The sequence below is a fragment of the Zingiber officinale genome, chromosome 8A (assembly GCF_018446385.1).
Source record: "Zingiber officinale cultivar Zhangliang chromosome 8A, Zo_v1.1, whole genome shotgun sequence".
In the NCBI taxonomy this organism is placed as follows: domain Eukaryota; kingdom Viridiplantae; phylum Streptophyta; class Magnoliopsida; order Zingiberales; family Zingiberaceae; genus Zingiber; species Zingiber officinale.
In genome coordinates this window covers 4,215,588-4,235,091 of record NC_056000.1, presented here as the reverse complement: position 1 = coordinate 4,235,091, position 19,504 = coordinate 4,215,588, and the positions used below count along the sequence as shown (strand labels likewise).

The 19,504-nt window shown below is 38.9% G+C and overlaps 2 protein-coding genes across 2 annotated transcripts; both read left to right on the top strand.

Moving 5' to 3' along the window:
- The first annotated feature begins 1,170 nt into the window (after nucleotides 1-1,170).
- LOC122012014 (indole-3-pyruvate monooxygenase YUCCA1-like) lies at nucleotides 1,171-3,689 on the top strand. The gene is made up of 4 exons (XM_042568461.1): nucleotides 1,171-2,437; nucleotides 2,524-2,772; nucleotides 2,858-2,980; nucleotides 3,327-3,689. The coding sequence occupies exons 1-4, from the start codon at nucleotides 1,778-1,780 to the stop codon at nucleotides 3,507-3,509; spliced, it is 1,215 nt and encodes a 404-aa protein (XP_042424395.1). The 5' UTR covers nucleotides 1,171-1,777; the 3' UTR covers nucleotides 3,510-3,689.
- Nucleotides 3,690-5,751: 2,062 nt separating this feature from the next.
- LOC122012013 (serine/threonine-protein kinase PBL34-like) lies at nucleotides 5,752-11,186 on the top strand. The gene is made up of 6 exons (XM_042568460.1): nucleotides 5,752-6,270; nucleotides 7,197-7,534; nucleotides 7,644-7,779; nucleotides 8,701-8,837; nucleotides 8,903-9,026; nucleotides 10,432-11,186. The coding sequence occupies exons 1-6, from the start codon at nucleotides 6,054-6,056 to the stop codon at nucleotides 10,935-10,937; spliced, it is 1,458 nt and encodes a 485-aa protein (XP_042424394.1). The 5' UTR covers nucleotides 5,752-6,053; the 3' UTR covers nucleotides 10,938-11,186.
- Nucleotides 11,187-19,504: the final 8,318 nt, after the last annotated feature.

Below are 19,504 nucleotides of genomic sequence, written 5' to 3'. Positions count from 1 at the left end.
TTCACGTACTAGTATATGTAGGTGGTGATCCCCTTATATAGTATCACTTTTCCCATCTACACAAATCTCGATGTATTACTAAAATAGAGTTGACCATTATGACATTCTAACACCTTTCTTAGAATATGCCCATAATTCCTGGGCTTTGTAGATTAAAAGCTTCCTATGCACAACTTACATAGAGAATATTCCCTTAATTCTCTAACAACCCCTAATTCTCTAATGCAAGATGCCAAAAATAAATGTTGATTTATTGGGTCATTAATGCACTGTGATAATAGATTAATTAGTTGAATTCCCTCCAATGCCTGATCGGACCTTGCTCTCAAAGGGACTTGACAATGCTAATAGTTGTAGACCATCTTGAGGACTCAGTTCGGCCTCGTTAAGGACTCGACTTGACCTTTTTGAGGACTTGGCTCGGTCTCTTTAAGGACTCGACTCAGCTTTGTTGAGGACTTGGCTCTGCCTCGTTGAGGACTCGGTTCAACCTTATTGAGAACTCGGTTTAATCTCTTTTAGGATTCAGCTCAGTCTCTTTGAGGACTCGACTCAGTGGGAGAGACTTGGAATCAGATCAGTCAAAGGATCCGAGTCCGATTGTCTAGATCACCTGGTTGAATCATATGACCGTGTTAGCCTTGTATTAGCTCCGATTATTTCTAAATTTGATTGTCTAGATTACCTGGTTGAATCATATGACAGTGTTGACCAGTATTAGCTCCGATTATTGACTCCTCTTTTACCATCAATTAATTTTATTCACCTTGTTCTCTCCTTCAGAGGTCAACCTTAAACGTCGTATCACTTAGTTGGTGATCTTCTAGATTTGCACATAAGCACACCCTAATAAAGTCGAATTAGTGTTAAAAAAAATGTCAACTGAAATTTGGATATCATCCAGTGTTCTGGGTAGATTTGAAATAAAAAAAAGGGACAATTACCAAATCATCCTTTTCTCCCCTTTTTTGTTTTCTGGAAAAAAAAACTATTTAATCGTACATTTCCTGCTGCACAATTCTACGCATCATGTGTACTTCCGTGGGACCCACGTCGCTTTTCCCATCTCCGTGGTCGATCGAAGGCCGAAAGCGGGCAGCTTCTCAAGTTGCCGCTCCGTTTCTTAGTTAAGATCGCGTTGACCTTCCTTGTAGTCGTAGAGTAAAGATTTCGGCGTGGCGTCTTTTCGGCTTCTATTAAACCTCCTCGTTCCCTTTGTCACACCACGGAGACTTCTCCCATATAATTTGTTTACAAGGAAGGAAAATAATGACAGTTCGTGTGGATTTTGATTTGGAGATGAGAGAAGCTAAAGCCACTAGCTAATTAGGATTAGCAGCAATGGTTCGAGACTGGTCGTCTCCTTGGCCGTCATTTATGTCGCCGGGCGCTCGCCTTTAATATGACCTGCATGCGTAATCCCAATTAATTCCCTCTCAGTAGAGCAAGGAATCGAGGATGGGGGGTTACATGGTGCGTTAGTCAGAAGAATGGCTCAGAGAGTTTGAGAGTAAAGAATGGCTATATAGGGAGATAGAAGAATCAAATCGTTTGCCTTAGTCCTCACGCATCAACGACTCCACGTCTCTCACACTTCACAGTCGCTGTTGCTCTGTTCCATGTAAACCTTCTCCGTTAAACCTTCCTTAAACCCACGCCATCTCCCTATAAATTAGAGCTCGGCCCGACTCCCTTGCCCTGTCATAGTCGACGAGTTCCTTTCGGATTCGCATAAGAAGAAATCGCTTAGGAGCCGAAGCGAAGGCCAAACGGGGAAATGCAAAGAGGAGAAGAGCAGAACAGAGCACGCGTTGCCTCCGACGACGATCCACATGAAGCAACATGGGTGCCGGGGCCCATTATTATCGGCGCGGGACCCTCCGGTCTCGCCGTCGCCGCCTGCCTCGCCGATGTTGGCATCCCCTGCACCGTGCTCGAGAAGGCCAGTTGCGTGGCCTCGCTGTGGCAACATCGCACCTATGACCGACTGCGTCTCCACCTCCCCAAGGAGTTCTGCGAGCTTCCGATGCTGGGTTTCCCGGAGGGCTTCCCCAAGTACCCCTCCAAGAAGCAGTTCCTCTGTTACCTGGAGTCATACGCCGACGCATTTGGCATCCGGCCGCGGTTCTGCACCGAGGTGGTCGCCGCGGAGTTCGACCCAGCCGTCGGGGCGTGGAGGGTTCGGGTGCGAGGCGGCGGGGAGTTGGCGAGCAGGTGGCTGGTGGTGGCGACGGGCGAGAACGCGGAGCCCGTGGTGCCGGAGTTCCCGGGCATGGAGCGATTTCAAGGCCGCGTCGTCCACACCTGCGCTTACAAGTCCGGCGCCTACTTCGTGGGGGAGAAGGTCCTGGTCGTGGGCTGCGGGAATTCCGGCATGGAGGTGAGCTTGGACCTCTGCCGCCACAGCGCCAAACCTTACATGGTCGTCAGGAACACCGTAAGCTTTGCTCTCCCTATATATCTCTCTTCCTCCTGACGATCGATCAATTAGTTCGAATGTGAAGCTGGTGGTGCTTTCTCCAGGTTCATGTGCTGCCGCGGGAGATGATGGGGATGTCGACGTTCGGAGTGACAATGGCGCTCCTGCGGTGGCTGCCCCTGCGGCTGGTGGACCAGTTTTTGTGCACGGTGGCCCATCTCATGCTCGGCGACACTGACAGGCTCGGCCTCCGAAGGCCTAAGACAGGCCCCATCGCCCTCAAAAACCTCACTGGCAAGACCCCGGTCCTCGACGTGGGCGCCCTTGCCCAAATCAAAAGCGGTAGCATTAAGGTGCTTAACTGCTCATGAATTTCTCACCAACCCTCGTTAAATCCACCAATGAACTGCTGTTAATTAAACTGTCGTCGCTGTTAAGGTGACGCGAGGTGTGAAGGAGATCACTCGGAGGGGAGCCAAGTTCGTGGATGGAACAGAGGAACAGTTCGACTCGGTTGTCCTGGCCACGGGTTACAGGAGCAACGTGCCTTCGTGGCTCAAGGTGCATTGGATCCCGTTGTTTTCCTTACTTTCTGTTTTACCCCCTGTTTTGTAGGCACTAGCTCATGGTGCAAACTAGATCATAGCTTCCCTTTAATTGCATTGGGTGCGCTACAAATGATTAACAGTGGCGAATGTAGTGTTCTTCCTGTTCATGGGTCTCGTCAGTGGATCACCCACCTAAGCTATAGCTAGGAAGAGATCGAATAGAGGCGTGGCCTTGTGTTCATTAGTGTTCTACTCGTACCATGCACGTAGATAACATGAGTAATTAAATTAAAGTTCAAATTTTTGCATGCATCCACTGGGCGGCGATTGAGGAGCCTATGCATTGTTTAATATGGCAGGGTGGTCAGAGTCTGTTCGCCGAGGAGGGCATGGCCAAGGATCCTTTCCCTGGCGGATGGAAAGGCCAGGATGGACTCTACTGCGTCGGCTTCACCAAGCGTGGCCTTCTCGGTGCCGCCCATGACGCTCGCAATATCGCCAGGGACATCCTTCTCCGCTGGAATAAGCATAAGGACTCGTGATCGGAAGCAAGCAATTAAACGCAAGGGCAATCGATCGACTGCATGCTATTCCTCTCTTCTTGTACATCGCCCATTTTGCCTCGGGTTTAATTTTCTTCCTCCCGCCTCAGACTGTGGTGGACCATATGTAAAATTTCACATTTGGGTATAGAATGGAGAAAGTCTGCTCTTTACTGTTAACCCCTTTTTCTGGTCAAACCAGTGCTCTGACTGCGATTAATGGAAGCAAAATTCTCACTTGTCCTGAACAATTTCTACTATGCATAGGGCCATTACCGTTCTGCTCACCTTCTAAACCATCAGCAGCAGTGAGCTCTGTCTACTTAGTCAGCATGCAGAGCAGGGCTCGGGACGGCAGGCATAACTTCTCAAAAACATCTGCTAAATATAAATGCCTCGAATCAAGAAGTCGTTGGTGATCCTGTATCGTTGAGTAAATGCTGGAATCAATGTGCTTTAAGCAAAAGGCGTACCGCTGCATGGGCATCAATGATGAGGACCTAATCGTTGAAGCAGCTGTGGCTACAGCAAAATATTATACACGTCTAAGGGAAGAGCATAGGGACTAGGGCTCCCAGGTCCACTTAATGCGTCCTTCCAAGCCTTTGTGTCCCGTCTCTCCCTCAGAAATTTAAAGGGACAATGATGGGGGTGACGTCTGCATTCTTTCAGCATCCTTGCAGGCACGCATGCATGCGTACGTATAAGAATGAATGCAGTGACGCTGAGGTGACCTTGGAGTACAAAATTGCAAGTAAGCGTAGGCACGTAAGTCTGCGTCTCCTCCATGCGTACAAAGGGCAAAAAAAAAAAAAAAAAACTGTAAAAGGATGAGCAGCAGAGAGTGTGGAGGAGATCGCATCACTTTCGGCTGCAAGGGAAGTCACTTTAGTCAGTAGTCCAGGGTCACGCGTACAGTGCCCATGAGGACAGAGGGGGCAGATGACGTCATGGTGTAAGTAATTTAACTGAATTGATTTTACTTTTTTTTAAAAAAAAATTTATCTCACGGCCTACTTGTAAGCCCACCGATCAAACGTAAGCTCGCGACTTACTCATGGGCCCACAGGCCGCCGTGAGATGAAACTTGCAGCTTACTCACGGTCCGGGGGATCACCTGAACAATATTCCTAATTGTAAGCTGGTGGCTTGCTCGCGAGCCCACTGTGAGCCCGTGTCCAACTTGAATCCCGAAGCTGGGGGCGGCTCTCTGAGATCGACTTCTCCGGGATCGCTCCGGCGGATGGAGGATCGCCCGCCTGGCCCGCCGCAGGCCGCTTCGAGTCCGTGTTCGACTGCAGATCTGCTCACCTAGGTTCGCGGGCCTCTCCGTCACGGCGCATCCGACGCCGCCACCGTCGAGCACTTTTCCAGCCTAATGCGCGTACCCTGATGGAAACCTTGGCCGGAGGTGTAGAATGGAGACGGTCAAGCCTAGCTCACCGGCCTCCTCTTTCGACATGGCCGAATATCTTCTCCTTTTTCTGGAATATATACAGGTCTCCTATTTCATTTTATGAGCTAAATAAAAATAAAATAAGAATTTCAAAACAAAAAAAATGTTGTTTTTCGGTATATGTCTAAATAATCACTGATGGCCTAATTAAATTCAATTATAAAATATTTTGTAAATGAAGAGTATTTTTTTTTTGAGGAATTGTGTCTGGTAATTTTTAATTAACATATGCGTTTTTAGTAACCGAGATTGTGTCGGAGAGAACACATCAATCGGCTACAAGGTATTTTTGGTGCGTATTTAACGATTTAATTCATTAAATGCAAGATAGTTGGGCTCATTTATTGATCGGGTTTTGTATAACCACTAACAACGGCGATTTAAGTTTTAATTATTTTATAATATTTGGACTCGTTGATTGATTGCTTTGCTATGGTCATGTTTAATTTCCATTTACGTGCGTAATCTTATCGAACAAACAAAAAAAACAGAAGTCAATTTGCTCAAATATTCAACAAGAGAGACGTAGAGAGGAAGGGAAAAAAAACATTGAACTGACTTTTGTACAACTTATTTCTATTAATTTTTAATGTTTTTAAAATACTCATTCAGTCCTTCTAAATTATCATATATGATATTTATTTTATTTAGTAATTAATTATTAATAATAATACCATAAAAAATTCGTTTCTATTTTATTTTGTAAAAAAAAAACCGAAATTATTATTTTTAAATAAAAAAAAAATTGTTGCGAATGGGCTTGCTACGACTACCGCTACGACACTGCGCTGATCAGATTCCCCCGTTGTCTCTTCACTTTACTCCACGCTCCTTTTCGTTCGTCTTGATCTCGCCCAGTCAATTTAGGGTGGCCGACGCCTCCCTCTCCTTCCCTTCATTTGTTTACCCCACGCCAGATTCTTGCTTATCTGGGTTGTTTATTCGCTCCACTGCCAATCATTCGCCAATTTGATCTTCTGCCCTTTTGGTCGCGGTTCCTCGTTCCCGATTGCTGATTTTTCGCCGGCTGGAAGGGGCGGATCTTTGGAGCGCCTTGATGTTGTGCTGAGTTGCTTGCTTGCTTGGACATGGGATTGGTGCCCAAGGTGGCGCAGCTGGCCTCGTGGGAGGGGTCCAAGGAGGGGAGTGCGAAGAAGACGAGGCGGAAGAAGAGCAAGGGCAGCAGTAGCGGCAACGGCGAGGGAACGGGTTGCTGGATGAAGTTTCGGTTGATGGGGGGCTGCGTCCCTTCCAGTTCCAGAGCCAAGGTGGATACTTCCATCAGCAGCGTTGCTACTCAGTGCGGTAATCTATCCCTACTTCTTCAGCTTATCTTCCACTTGGCCGCTCAGTGGCCTTTCTGTGGTTATCAGAGTCGTGCTCGTGCGTGATGGTTGTAGTCGTCGTAATGGGTAGATAGTTTCCCTTTACTTTAGCACCTTATCCTTTCCCCCCTCTAGTATCTAGTGTCTTTTGTTTTTGGAATCTGGTAGTCACTATCATAGTAATTTTATTTCGATGGAAGTATTCTGGGACTAGTATTGCCTCATATCGGAAGAGGTTTAGTCGTATGCTTAGATACAGATTATTTGCTTGGCAAAATGCCCATTGCCCAGCTCCATGACGAGATATTGCTGCTAATGCAGGGTGATGGAAAAGATCAATGAATTCACCCTTAGAATTGCAATATTCAAGCAAATATGAATTCTTAACTCAAAACCTGGTCAACTCATAAAGTAGAAATCTTGCATTAGAAGTAACGTTACACTTAGTTGGTTATGACAGTGATCAACCAATTACAGAAAACATTGGATTATTTTAACTCCGTGTTCTTAGGAAACCAGTGTCTGTATCATTTCCGTTATCTGGTTGCTTCATATGCTAAATCTGTTGTGCTAATTACTTGTCTGATTGAAAATATTTTCCTTATAAATTTGCCTCTTTATTTGAAGAAATTAACATAATATTAATGATATTCACCATGTTGAAGTGTGGCCAAAGAATAAACTTAAAATTTAGTGTTGGTGTTGGTTATTTAAGTGTTGTACAGTTGACATAAATTTTTAATTTTTTTTTTCTTTATATATTCAGTGGTTGCTTGTTTTAAATTTCACGATGCCACTAAGCTGCTCTCTGAATTTGTTGATCTTCTCAATTTAAGATATGAATTGTTACATTCCATTATTTTCCTAAATTGATCGATAACCAGCATATTTAATGTGGGTTTGCAGAAAGCAAGTCTACTAATGATGGTAGTAGGGATCAGCCAGTTGCTCCAATAGCATCTGGTTCTACGACCACGAGTAATGCTGAAAGTAATTCATTTCTGTCAAAAGTTGGGGAGGAGCTTAAGGTTGCAACTCAACTGCGGAAATTCACTTTCAATGAGCTCAAATCTGCAACAAGAAACTTCAGACCTGAAAGTCTTCTTGGAGAGGGAGGATTTGGTTGTGTCTTCAAAGGATGGATCGAGGAGAATGGAACTGCTCCTGTGAAACCTGGTACGGGACTTACTGTTGCTGTCAAAACCCTTAACCATGATGGACTTCAAGGGCATAAAGAATGGCTGGTACGTGGTCTTAGAAGTGATAGTTTTTAGTTTTTTGAATTGGTTATCAATACTGAATTTACAGTATATCTGTTGGATATTTGTGATGATTCCTATCATTTATCTCCAGGCTGAAGTTAATTATCTTGGTCAACTTCAACATCCAAATTTGGTAAAGTTGATCGGTTATTGCATTGAAGACGATCAAAGACTGCTGGTGTATGAGTTTATGCCTCGTGGAAGTTTGGAAAACCATCTATTCAGAAGTATGAATCGCGTCATGCATTTATTTGTTATTCCATTATATTCCATAACAGATCCTAAATATCATTGGAACCATAGTGTGTTAACTATCAATTTTCTCCCCTTGTTTATCATACCATAAGTTGTTGCTTTGGCGCAACGGTAAAATTGTTGCTTTGTGACCACAAGGTCATGGGTTCGAATCTTAGAAATAACGTCTTGCTTTTGCAAGTAAGACTGCGTACAATGGATCCTTTCCCGGGCTGCCCTTTTTTGTTTATCATACCATAACAAGCTTTAACGTCTGTTACTTATTTTATCTTAATCTTAACCAAATATATGATGTTTGCACTTGCAGCAGCAAACTTAGCCTATGTTGCTTCTATAATTTTCAAATATGAAGACCATACCCCATGTTTTATTTGCAATTGATCCTATCTTATGGAGTTTTCAAATATGAAGACACATTCATTATCTTTCTTTTCCCTCAGACAAACTTCATCAATGCTGTGAAAGTAGTCTATTTTTCACACGAGTCCAACAACTTTGAAAAATCTCAATGATGTGGAATTTCTGTAAGGATATTTATAGTTACTAGAACTAATTGATATTTTCTACTCAATCGTCTATTAGAGAAGTATTTGATTAATTCAAATTTTCCTAAGGAAATCAACTTTATGTTGCCTAATCTCTTATTGTCCATGGCATACATAGGAAATTTTCCTGACGAGCTACCATTATTAGTTCATACCCAATTTACCATTGTATTGCATAGTTCTTTCTCTAGTCTTTTATGTACTTATGTCATTTGTTTCACTAATGTTTTACATTGTTAATCCAGTCTTATACAACACCTGAACCCTGTAGATTGTCAAGCTTCTATTCATTTATTAATGTTTGGTTCAAATGCTATGTAGCTTTTTTGTTTATTCTTTCTTCAATAGGAACACTTCCTCTGCCATGGTCTGTAAGAATGAAAATTGCATTCGGAGCAGCAAAGGGTCTTGCTTTTCTTCATGAGGAAGCTGAAAGGCCAGTGATATATCGGGATTTCAAATCATCAAATGTCTTGCTAGATGTGGTAGGTAACAAATACTATATCTTTCACTTCAGTATCTGTTTATTTCTGAAATTCCAAGCGTTCAGGATTACAATGCTAAGCTGTCAGACTTTGGACTCGCTAAAGATGCTCCTGAAGGTGATAAAACTCATGTGTCTACTCGAGTGATGGGTACATATGGATATGCAGCACCCGAATATGTTATGACAGGTGCACTATTGATCTGCTTCTCTAAATGAAATTTTGAGTTGATTTCTTTGCAGTTTTCTATGCATATGAGATCATTGGTTATATCATGAAAGGATCCATGGCTATTTTCTGTAATTTCTTTTTCTCATTTTTGCAACATTTTTCCTCTTTTTTAAATTCTGTCTCTCTTAAGCAAGTTATATCCAAACCATACTTCAATGTATTCTTCTATCTCACGGTGAAAATGTAATTCATTTTTGATGACCACAAAGTTGTCTGAACTTAAAGTGTATTAGAGTTTCTGCCTAAAAATAAATGAGCAAGTGGAGAACACACTGGTTAGGCCTGTGCTGGTTCTGCATATATGTTGAACATTCGCCAGAACTTGGAGAGGGCCGTCAATATTCAGATTAAAGTTTATATTTCTCTACCGGAATGATACTGTTGCGTATTCTATAGCATACACATTATCTTCCTTGGGTCCTATTCAAGAAAGTTATAACCATAAGTTCATTACTTCTACCTGTTGGGTTCATCATATTTTACCTTTGTTGAGGCTCCCTATTTCCCTTTCTTGTAAAGATATCTTCTCTTTCTAGAGATGCTCCTATGTTTTCCACTATGGGGTTTGATGCCAATGGAATGACTACAGCAAGAACTGAGTTACTGGAAGTTACTTTTTGAGGTCTCTCCTTACTGTATCCCTTTTAATTGTTAGAAACTTAGAATAATTATCTATTGTGTTGCTACGTTGTTAAACCCATGGTTAGGCCAGCCATTCCAACTGTTGACCCATGTGTAAGATTTTCACAAGTTGTGGAACAAGTTCTCAGTTTTCTTATTTACTGGTTTAAGAGAAGTTTCCTATGGTTTCCTCAACCCACGTGTCGGTAATCTTAGTTTACTTATCATATTAACATCCATGTTTTTTCCTTAGTTGATTTTGAAACTAAATATTCATGAATGCAAACATGTAACGGTGTTATTTCCCTCCTAGTAATCTTTTTTGATTCATCAATACTTTAACCTGTAAAGTTAGGGATGTCAAACATTTGGAAACACAAAAACCAACCTAACACTATTGCTCTACCCTAATTTGGGATTTTGGGATTAGAACTGGTGTCTCAGGTCTTTATTTCCTTAGGCATTTTGGTTTGGTTGGTTTTTGCCTGAAAACCAACCTATCTTGATAAACTAGGATATCTTTTCTCCTAATATATCTCCAATCGTTTTTCATAGAATAAAGATAAACTTAAAAAGAAATCAACACCACTAATTTGAGCAAATGATATAATTATTTAGACAGCCAACAAATTGTCTGGTTGCAAATCATTTTTTAACTCAAAGGTAGCCGTTCATTTAGGTTACAGTCGTATTGAACTGAGCTAGAATTACTTAAGCTTTACTATCATTGTACGCATCTCAGGGCATTTGACATCAAAGAGTGACGTCTACAGCTTTGGAGTGGTGCTGCTTGAAATGATGACAGGCAAAAGGTCAATGGACAAGAACAGGCCAAACGGAGAGCACAATCTTGTGGAGTGGGCACGCCCACACCTTGGGGAAAGGCGTCGATTTTATAGACTTATAGATCCTCGCTTGGAGGGTAATTTCTCCATCAAAGGTGCACAGAAAGTATCCCAACTTGCACAAGCATGTCTCAGTCGGGATCCCAAAGCAAGGCCACTCATGAGTGATGTTGTTGAAGCCCTCAGACCAATAATCAACCTTAAAGACCTGGCAAGTTCATCTTACTTCTACCAGACTATGCAAACAGAACGTTCAATGACACATTCCAATAGTCTGGGTTCTAGAAATGGATTGAAACCACAAGGCTCCTTTGGAAGCCACGCACAACAGCCAACAAGGAGCCTTTCACAAGGTGCACATGCTTCCCCATATCGCCAGTCTCCAAAGCCCAATGTCAGATGACCATCGGCGTATGAATTATCATTTCTACTCAGGGATTTAAAAGGTTTAGCTTGCCAGATTAACAGCTTTGTATTGTTGATGATTCATCTGTGCCAGTCCAATGGGGCTTTCTGTGGATACAAGATTATGGGATGTGGGCAGTTTTATTGGTGTCACCATTTGATAGCTATGAGTCTCTTAAAATGTAACTGTGATGAATATTTATTTACGAGTCGCCGTCTGTTTGGCCCATTGTTGGCATGCCTATCATATGGTTAAATCGATGTGAATGAAGCCAAATCTCAAGTACTTGGTGTTCCAAGCTATTTCACACAGTTCAAGTGCCAGAGGAGAAGGTCGGGAAGTGTCCTAGGAAAGGATACTTGTCATATCTGAGAAAAGTAACGCATACACAGTAGGGGATAGGGGTGCAAATGAGCTGAGCTCTAGTTTGGGTCAGCTTAAGCTTGAGAAAATTAAAGAGACTTGAGCTTGAGCGAGTTGGTGAATTTGAGCTCGAGCTGGGCTATCTAATCATGCGCTCGAGCTCGCTTCAACCATTAGCAAATCCAATGAAACCTTTAACCATAAATACCTTCACAACTTATTATTTGTCCCCATGGGTTTAGCTGGAGTGGTTAGTGCTTGGAAGCTTGCCACTTAAGCGTGTGGGTTCGAACCTCGGGGTAATCAAAGTGTAATTTCTTGGTCCCTGTATATCTCTTCTCACTGCGCACTAGCTTCTTCAGTTATCATGATTTATCTCTTTTATGTTGGTCTTTTGCCATTTCACAACTTATTATTTAGTTCTAAAGTAGTAATTATTTTAAATATTAAAATATTAAATTAGTCTGGCTCGAACAAGTTCGATGAGCCATCAAGTCAGTATTAAATGAGCTCAAGATCAGCTTGATGAGCCATCGAGTCAGTATTAAATGGGCTTGAGATTGACTCGATTATTAAATGAGCCGGCTCGAGTCGAGTTTTGATCGAACCGCTTACGAATGACTTGACTCATTTTTACCCCTAGTTAGGAATGAAACAAAAGGTGTATCATCGTACTTTGATTACTTTGATAATTATTAGTATTAATTTATCTGATTTTTTCGTTCTACTTCTCCAGTTAAACCTAATCTTTTACTCTCTTTTCTTACTCATTTGTATATACGTTCTCTCTTTTCTTTTCTCCAATTAATTTTTTCCCCCCGCTTTTATCTATCCCATGAAAGTTTAATCCTGGAACATCTATAGGGAGTCCGAAATAAGTAATAAAGGGTATCTTTGGAGTCCTTATAACCTTAGAAACTCATATGATTTGAAATGGATACAATCTGAGTTCTCAAGGTCGATTAATGAATTTTGATCGAAATCCACTAATGAATCTAGGTTATTTGATTTCTATAAACTTGTACTCATTCGATAGAATTGAATGAGAGAAAGATAGATATGATGTCAAATTTTGATTCCGATCAAGGAATACTGTGTGCATGGTATGTTGAGCATATGAAGCCCAATGTGGTCATGATGTCTCCACACTAGGTCCCTGTTGGGCCTTATTTGCTCTCAAATCAAGCCCAACGAATCCTAGTCTCCCCACAGGCCACACCATGTGGCAAAGGTGATTCGCTCGCCCACGGTGCCCCCGCCAACCTGTCGCTAGGTCAACACGAAGGAGGTAAATCACGGGTGGCTACTAGCCATTAGTGCAGGTGGCCAAGACACGGGGGAAGACATGCTCGGACATGTCGAGTTTCGACCTTAAAACCTCATGTGACAATACCCCATATCTTAACTACCGCACTGTCCCGAGGGAACTAATCTCCCTATACCAAAGCTAGCCTTGGGCTGCACAGGGCATAAACATATAAGGACCCATTTTTAAATATATATATTATTCTATCTAAAATTAAGTATGTTTTTTTCTTATTTCCTCGTCGAAGCCCTATCTCTCTCGCTGACTCACACTCACGATTCTCCTCGCCGAAGGCCCGAAGCCCTCCCTCGTCGCGACGACTACAAGCCCTCTCTCAAAGGTACCCTCCATTGGCGAGACGAGCACTCTCTGGCTCTCTCTTCCCTTGTTCATGTCCTCTGCTGTGCCTTGCCCTTCCTCCCTGTGATGAAACTCCCTTGTTGGTAAATGCTCATGCTTTTCATTTTAATCATGTTTTATTTCTGTACAAATTGACTGAGTATCAAAGATATTAGATAGATACGACTAATTATTTTCTTTAGATTTTGCTCTGCATTCTTTGCCTTACTGAAAAAGACAGGCAAAAGAGCTTGCTAGAACGAACACAAGAATATTCTATAGTTATACCAAACTTTTTATATTTTTTTAGACACAATATGTCTTGCTACTTCGTTCCTTCAAATAACAACTACAGTAGCAATGCATCATGTCTGTGTTCATGCAATGGAGATAGTAATGGCTTGCTAGGAACTTGAACAATCACTGTAGAGCCTTATAGGTCAACTTCATCTCCTTGTTTTTTTTTAAAATTTGCCACTAACTCGTCTTAGCTAATTTAAGATGTTAAACTTTATATTATAAGAAAATGTGTTCATAGTCATAGGAATTAAGTGAGTCAACTACTCTAAACCTATGATAAAATATAAAAAGAACTCTACTTATGAAATATTAGGAAGTAATGCAGAATAAATTGATATTAAACTTTGCAATATTATTGAAAACAAAATAGTCTACAGACAAATGTCTATGAGAACCTATGAAAAAACATTTGCCATTAGAGATCTTTGTTCCTTATGGCAAATGTCTTTTCTAAGGTTCTCATAGACATTTGTCTGTAGACTATTTTGTTTTCAATAATATTGCAAAGTTTAATATCAATTTATTCTGCATTACTTCCTAATATTTCATAAGTAGAGTTCTTTTTATATTTCATCATAGGTTTAGAGTAGTTGACCCACTTAATTCCTATTTCATACCTTAGCTTTGTTTCATTTTCCCTTGAGTAAATGGGAAGTAATGCCATAACTCAGGCCCCAATGAAAGGTTGAAGTTTGATTCAAATCTTAATATATAACAAAGAAAGTGTCTAACCCCTATCATTTGTATAAGCATTAATTTAATCATTAATTAATTCTATAGTTAAATAAGTTGAATTAATTAAATTAAAAAAATCATAAAATTTTAATTAATATAATTAAAAGTGATTAAAGATGTTTTGATATTATTTCTAATATAATTATTACAAAATCAGATCACTATTTTCAAGTGCAACCATAGACCCGAATGCTTAAGCTCAAACCACTCATCTAAACTTTATGAACTCTATTTAATATTTCACCTCTCTTGGTACCAATTGACACACTCGATTTAGATGAGAAATAAATTTTTAAACTCAACTATTAATAAAAAATTCTTATACACAAGTTAACTTTAGTTCACTTGTCTAAGCTCAAAAACTCTCTTTATTTCTTAATTCATTGTATTGAGACTAAATTAAGGTATCATAATAGTACCTTGCATAGAGGTTTAGAAGAGAATAAGATTCATGCATAGATAATTGATATTAAAATAACTTATCATATTAATGAAAAATAAATCAGTGTGCTATTTTACCTGTTGTTAACTGCCTAGCCCAATAATTCTAATGTGCCTATTAATTGTGTGCCTAGGCATAATAAACTCATGTGTGATTTAAGGCCATAAATAACCTTATTTTCTAATTTTGCACACCAGTAAATCTTGCTTTATGGTTTGCAAGAGATATTAATTTGAAATTGATATGGTTTGGACTTTCTATTCACTAGAGCTTAGAGAACACGTTGAGGTGTTTTGGAGGATGTAGGATATTAGATTTGTTTTAGAGAGGAAGATTTGCTTCTCGAAGAATTTACTATTGGTGTTAGGGACACTCTAAGGTAAAAGGTTAAGGATGAAGGGTAAGAGAGCTTTAATGTAAGGAACGGACATCACATATCTAACATTTATTATAGATTTATTTTGTAATATTAAATTTTGATTTGTTTAGTGAAGTAGGATGTAATATTAAATTTTGAATATACTTTATGATGGATAATGTAAAAGTTTCTTTTTGAAATTAAGAAGCAGTGCTCGGAAGATAAAATTGGGGTATAATTTATAATTTCGCCCAAAGCCTTTTAAACAATAAGGACCGGCTCTACACTACACCATACACCTAGTGTTCCTTGATTAGAACCAAATTTGACACCATATCTATTTTCTCTCACTCAACTCTACCTGATGAGTGTAAGTTTGCAAAAATCCAAATAGTTTAGGTTCATATGAAGATTTCGGTCAAAATATCGATCTAGAGAGTTCAAATTACATTCATTTATGGTCCTATGAGTTTCTGAGGTTACAAGAAGTCCAAAGTTATCATCCATTACTTATTTTGAGTTCAGTATTATGTTAACTTTTAGCTAGAATGCTTGTGTCTGGTTTCCTAGAGACCAGGACCACATTGGATCTAATCTGAGAGCAAATCAAGCCCCAACGTGAGCTTGGTGTAGGGAGACTAGGCACAACATGGGCTTGGTGTTTGGGGGGAGGGGGGGGTCCTAGTCTCCTTACACCATGCCCACAATGTTCCTCGATCAAAATTAAGGGTTAGCACTATAAAATTAAGTATATTATTTCCTTGTGAAGCAATCCGAGCTATTTCTAAAGGAAAATGAGTTTTAAAGTCTTCCCAAGCTGCCCTAGCAACGTCTCCTAAGTAATTTTCTCCTACTCGAATCATGGCTTCTCCTGATTCGATATCCATTTCATGTTTAGCTTGATAGTCTCTTTTTACAGATACTATCCATTGTTCTAAGTATGTATCGTATAATTGTGGATCACATTCCGTAATATTAAGTAAGACAGCATCTTTTCCAAAGAAAGTCATTTCTGGAGGTCTACGTTTTCCAGTAGTTCTTACTAAAGGATTATTATTAGTATAAGGAACTATTCTAGTTCTAGGGGGATGACCTTGTCCATAATCCATGGTTTTCATAGTACTTTCTGGTAATCTAACGTCATATGGTTTTGAAGTAGCTGAGGATTCAGCAGGATTCATAAATTGTATTGGTCCTTCTTTTCTAGTTTGGATGAGTTTTAAATGTTTTTGATAAAGTTTTTCAAGTATTTGTTTCTGTTGTTCTAAATGTGTTCTAACTGAGATAGTTTGCGTTTGATACATTAGGTTTAAATGAGGTACTGATTCTTCTTCTATTTCTATTTCAGGTACCATTGAAGTAGGTTGATATCCAGAGAAACGTACAGAAAGTTTATTATTACTATCTTTATACATTAAAGATGTAGTAGGTTTAAGTGTAGCATCATGATTTTGTAAATTAATATTCCATTCTAAACCTGCTAAGGTTTCAGAAGTGTATTCTCTTGGTTTTAAAAAGTATATTCCTTTTGTGGTTAAAGCTTCTATCATATCAGTAACTGAGATTTTAAAATGATTATGCATATGGTTCATTATTTTTCCTAGGAAAATAATATCAAGTTGCAGATTATCTCCTTGAAATTGACCATATCCTTTGGCTTGGACATGTATTTGGATATGTTTGACAAAATCACGAATAGTCATATTAAAATTAGGGCATAAATAAGTTATACCTAAGTTTGCATTCATATCTACTTCTATTAATCCTATAATAGCTTTCTCTGTATCAGAGAAACGTGTATCATGTAAACTTTTCCTCCTAGTTTGGCTCGAGTTAATCCTCTGAGTCCAAACACAATAAGACCAAGATGTATATAATTATGTTTTCTAAGATAAAGACTTTTAGCAGCCTCTTCTGTCATGAGACCAAGTTTTACTTCACTTCCATCAGGAAGGTGAAGAGCTTCTTGTCTATGATGTCTATAGACAGAAGTAGAAAAGTTTAAAATTCCTTGACTATAAAGTTTCTTGGGATTTAAAGCATTTAATTGTTCATTAGAAAAGATAGTTAAATCTTTATCTACGTCTATTACTTCTTCTAACCTAAGAGGACCTAAAGATGAAGTGCTATTTCATTTAGTAATAGTATCTAACCAAGAAGAGGAAGTATTAGCTTCCATAGATCTAACAGATCTAGAAGTACCAGAGAATGGTTCAGTTTTAGTCAGACTCATTGGGTTTATAGGTTAAAAATTTAGAAGTAACTGGTGGTGTTTTTGGAATAATTTTTCCTAAAGACAGATTACTAAGATCTTTAGTAAGTTTTGAAAAAGCTTCTTGAACTTCACTAGATCTTACAGAACTCGTTAAGTTATTATCTACTTGTAATAATTTAGCTTCTATTACAGTAAGGCGATAATGAAGGGAAGTAAGCAGAGCAAGTATAATATTATTCTGTTGTATTTGAATTTGATCACCTTTTCCAAGAAGATTAATATTGCAATACCCGTCTTCTTTTGTAACAGAAAATTGTTTAGTATAATCTAAAGCATCTTCATAATGTGTATTTTCATATTTCAATTTGTTCATTTATATTTAAGTTCTTCTAATAGAGTAAGTATTTTATCTAATTTATCGTTTAATTGAGTTCTATTACTTACTATTAAATCTTTTGATTGTGAAAGTACTTGTTGAGTTTCTGTCTCAGATACAGATTTTATATGTCTTGATTGTTTTAGATAATCAAGATTACGTAGAGCTTCAGCTACAACCTTTTGTAGTTGAAGAGATATAGTAAGAAGATGTTCTATCTTATATATTAAAGTTTGTTGATGATTTTCTACAGAAAGAGCAAAGCTTAAAAGTAGATCAGTTAAAGTATTTAAGTGAGGTGAATCAGAGTGTAACAGATGACCAAGTTGTTTACTTCTAACATAACAAATATGTTTATTATGATCTAGAGTTATGATATTTCTAGGTTGTAAAGCAAGATCTAAATAGTCAAGATTTTTACTGGAAGATGTGCTCATAAAAAGAACCAGAGAACGTCTGGCTCTGATACCAAATATTTTTCTTCAATTAATTAAAATTCAAGCTTCAATTTAAAGGTTTTTTTTTTAACCAAAACTTATAACTAAAACTTATAAGGCGTAGTTGGCTGTTGAAATTAAAGAACTCACTCTAAACCTTTAGTAATTAACTGTTGTTTAAACTCACCAGTGAGCCTCACCTAGTAGAGAGCCTCTAGAGTTGTTAGATAGTTCTTGGTTTCTTACCCCGGCTCTTCAGGTCTTACATGCAATGTTTGCTTGCCTTACTTAGCCAGCACAGGTTTTACAAAACCAAAAAAACTATACTCTGTCTTCTCTCTTAGCTAGTTATAGATGAAAGCATCTGAGAAGGACTGAGGACTATTGTTTAAACAACAATTAAGAACAAAAAGGTTTAGAGAGAGAAGAGAACTACTCAGCCATAAAAGAAGAAACAGACTTATATTAGAAATATAAGATTTTACAGCACACTTTAGATTTACGAAAGAAGAAAACTTATAGACTGACTTGCTTACAGAGAGCTTACAGACTTGAGAATACAAATATTTGCTTCGATGCCTCATACAAGCAGAGAAGGCATCTATTTATAGAGAAGATAGAACAAACTAGAAGTGCTACGTGGAATATAGTATGAGGTAAGCACATAGGTCATATTTTATATGAAGTCATTGCTTTCGTCATCTGAAATTGCTGACATCATTGCGTTCATCATAACTTATATTTCCATCATGTTAATTAAATTTGCTTCTTCGACAGAGCCCATTGGGAGTGTTGTTGTAGTTGAAGCAATGGAAGGAGTCTTTTGTTTCAGCCATGCAGCATTTTTCTTTTGGTAAAATTGGCATAAATTTTGATGCTGAGTTGTATACTGGAAGGGAAAATGAACTGTGCCACATTTAGTAGGCCAGTAAATTTTTTCTGTAAATGTTTCTCCTGCCAATAGATATTCTGTAGGATCGTTATAAGGATCTCATAGCCAAGAACTCCCTTGAAGAGAAGCTCTCCAGTGTTTAAGTTGTTCAGACAAAGGTTTAGGTGAAAGCCATTCTTTGTCTGGATGAGAAGTGTAATCTTCAAATGCTGTTAACTGAATATTAAGACCTTGAACATCAAGTTTAATCAAATGTCTACCTGGTTCTGTTTGTGTAGGAAGCCATTCTGGAGGCGAGCTGTCAAAAGTAGCTAGAACAAAAGTTTCTCTTTCTTCTAACAAATGTTGAGTAAGTCGTCCAAGAGTTGGTGATAATAAAGGAATTGAATCTAATTCTTGTATCCAAACTTGATGTAATAAACCATAAGTCATTAGAGAATCTGGTGTAATAAGTCTTCCTCTGTAATTTCTTTGTTGAAATTTTTCAAGTTGTAAATTAGCTTGTCTGATTGAATATAACAATTGACATCTACAGCCTAACTCCATAGGCTGAGTACACTGGGGAAATTGATTAGTACAAGGAAATTTATCTGAGTATTCTTCAGTATAAGTAATCATAATACCCGTAGTAGGATTTTGATGAAACCAATTAAGTGCATCTGATAATTCCAAGAAAGTTTTGTAGGAGGATGTATCCCCTAGTATTCTTAAGTATAAAGTAATATCTTCTGGAAGTGCTGTTAAAGAAAAGAGATTATCTCTCTTCTTTTGTCCTTGAAGTATTTCCAAAGATTGGTAATT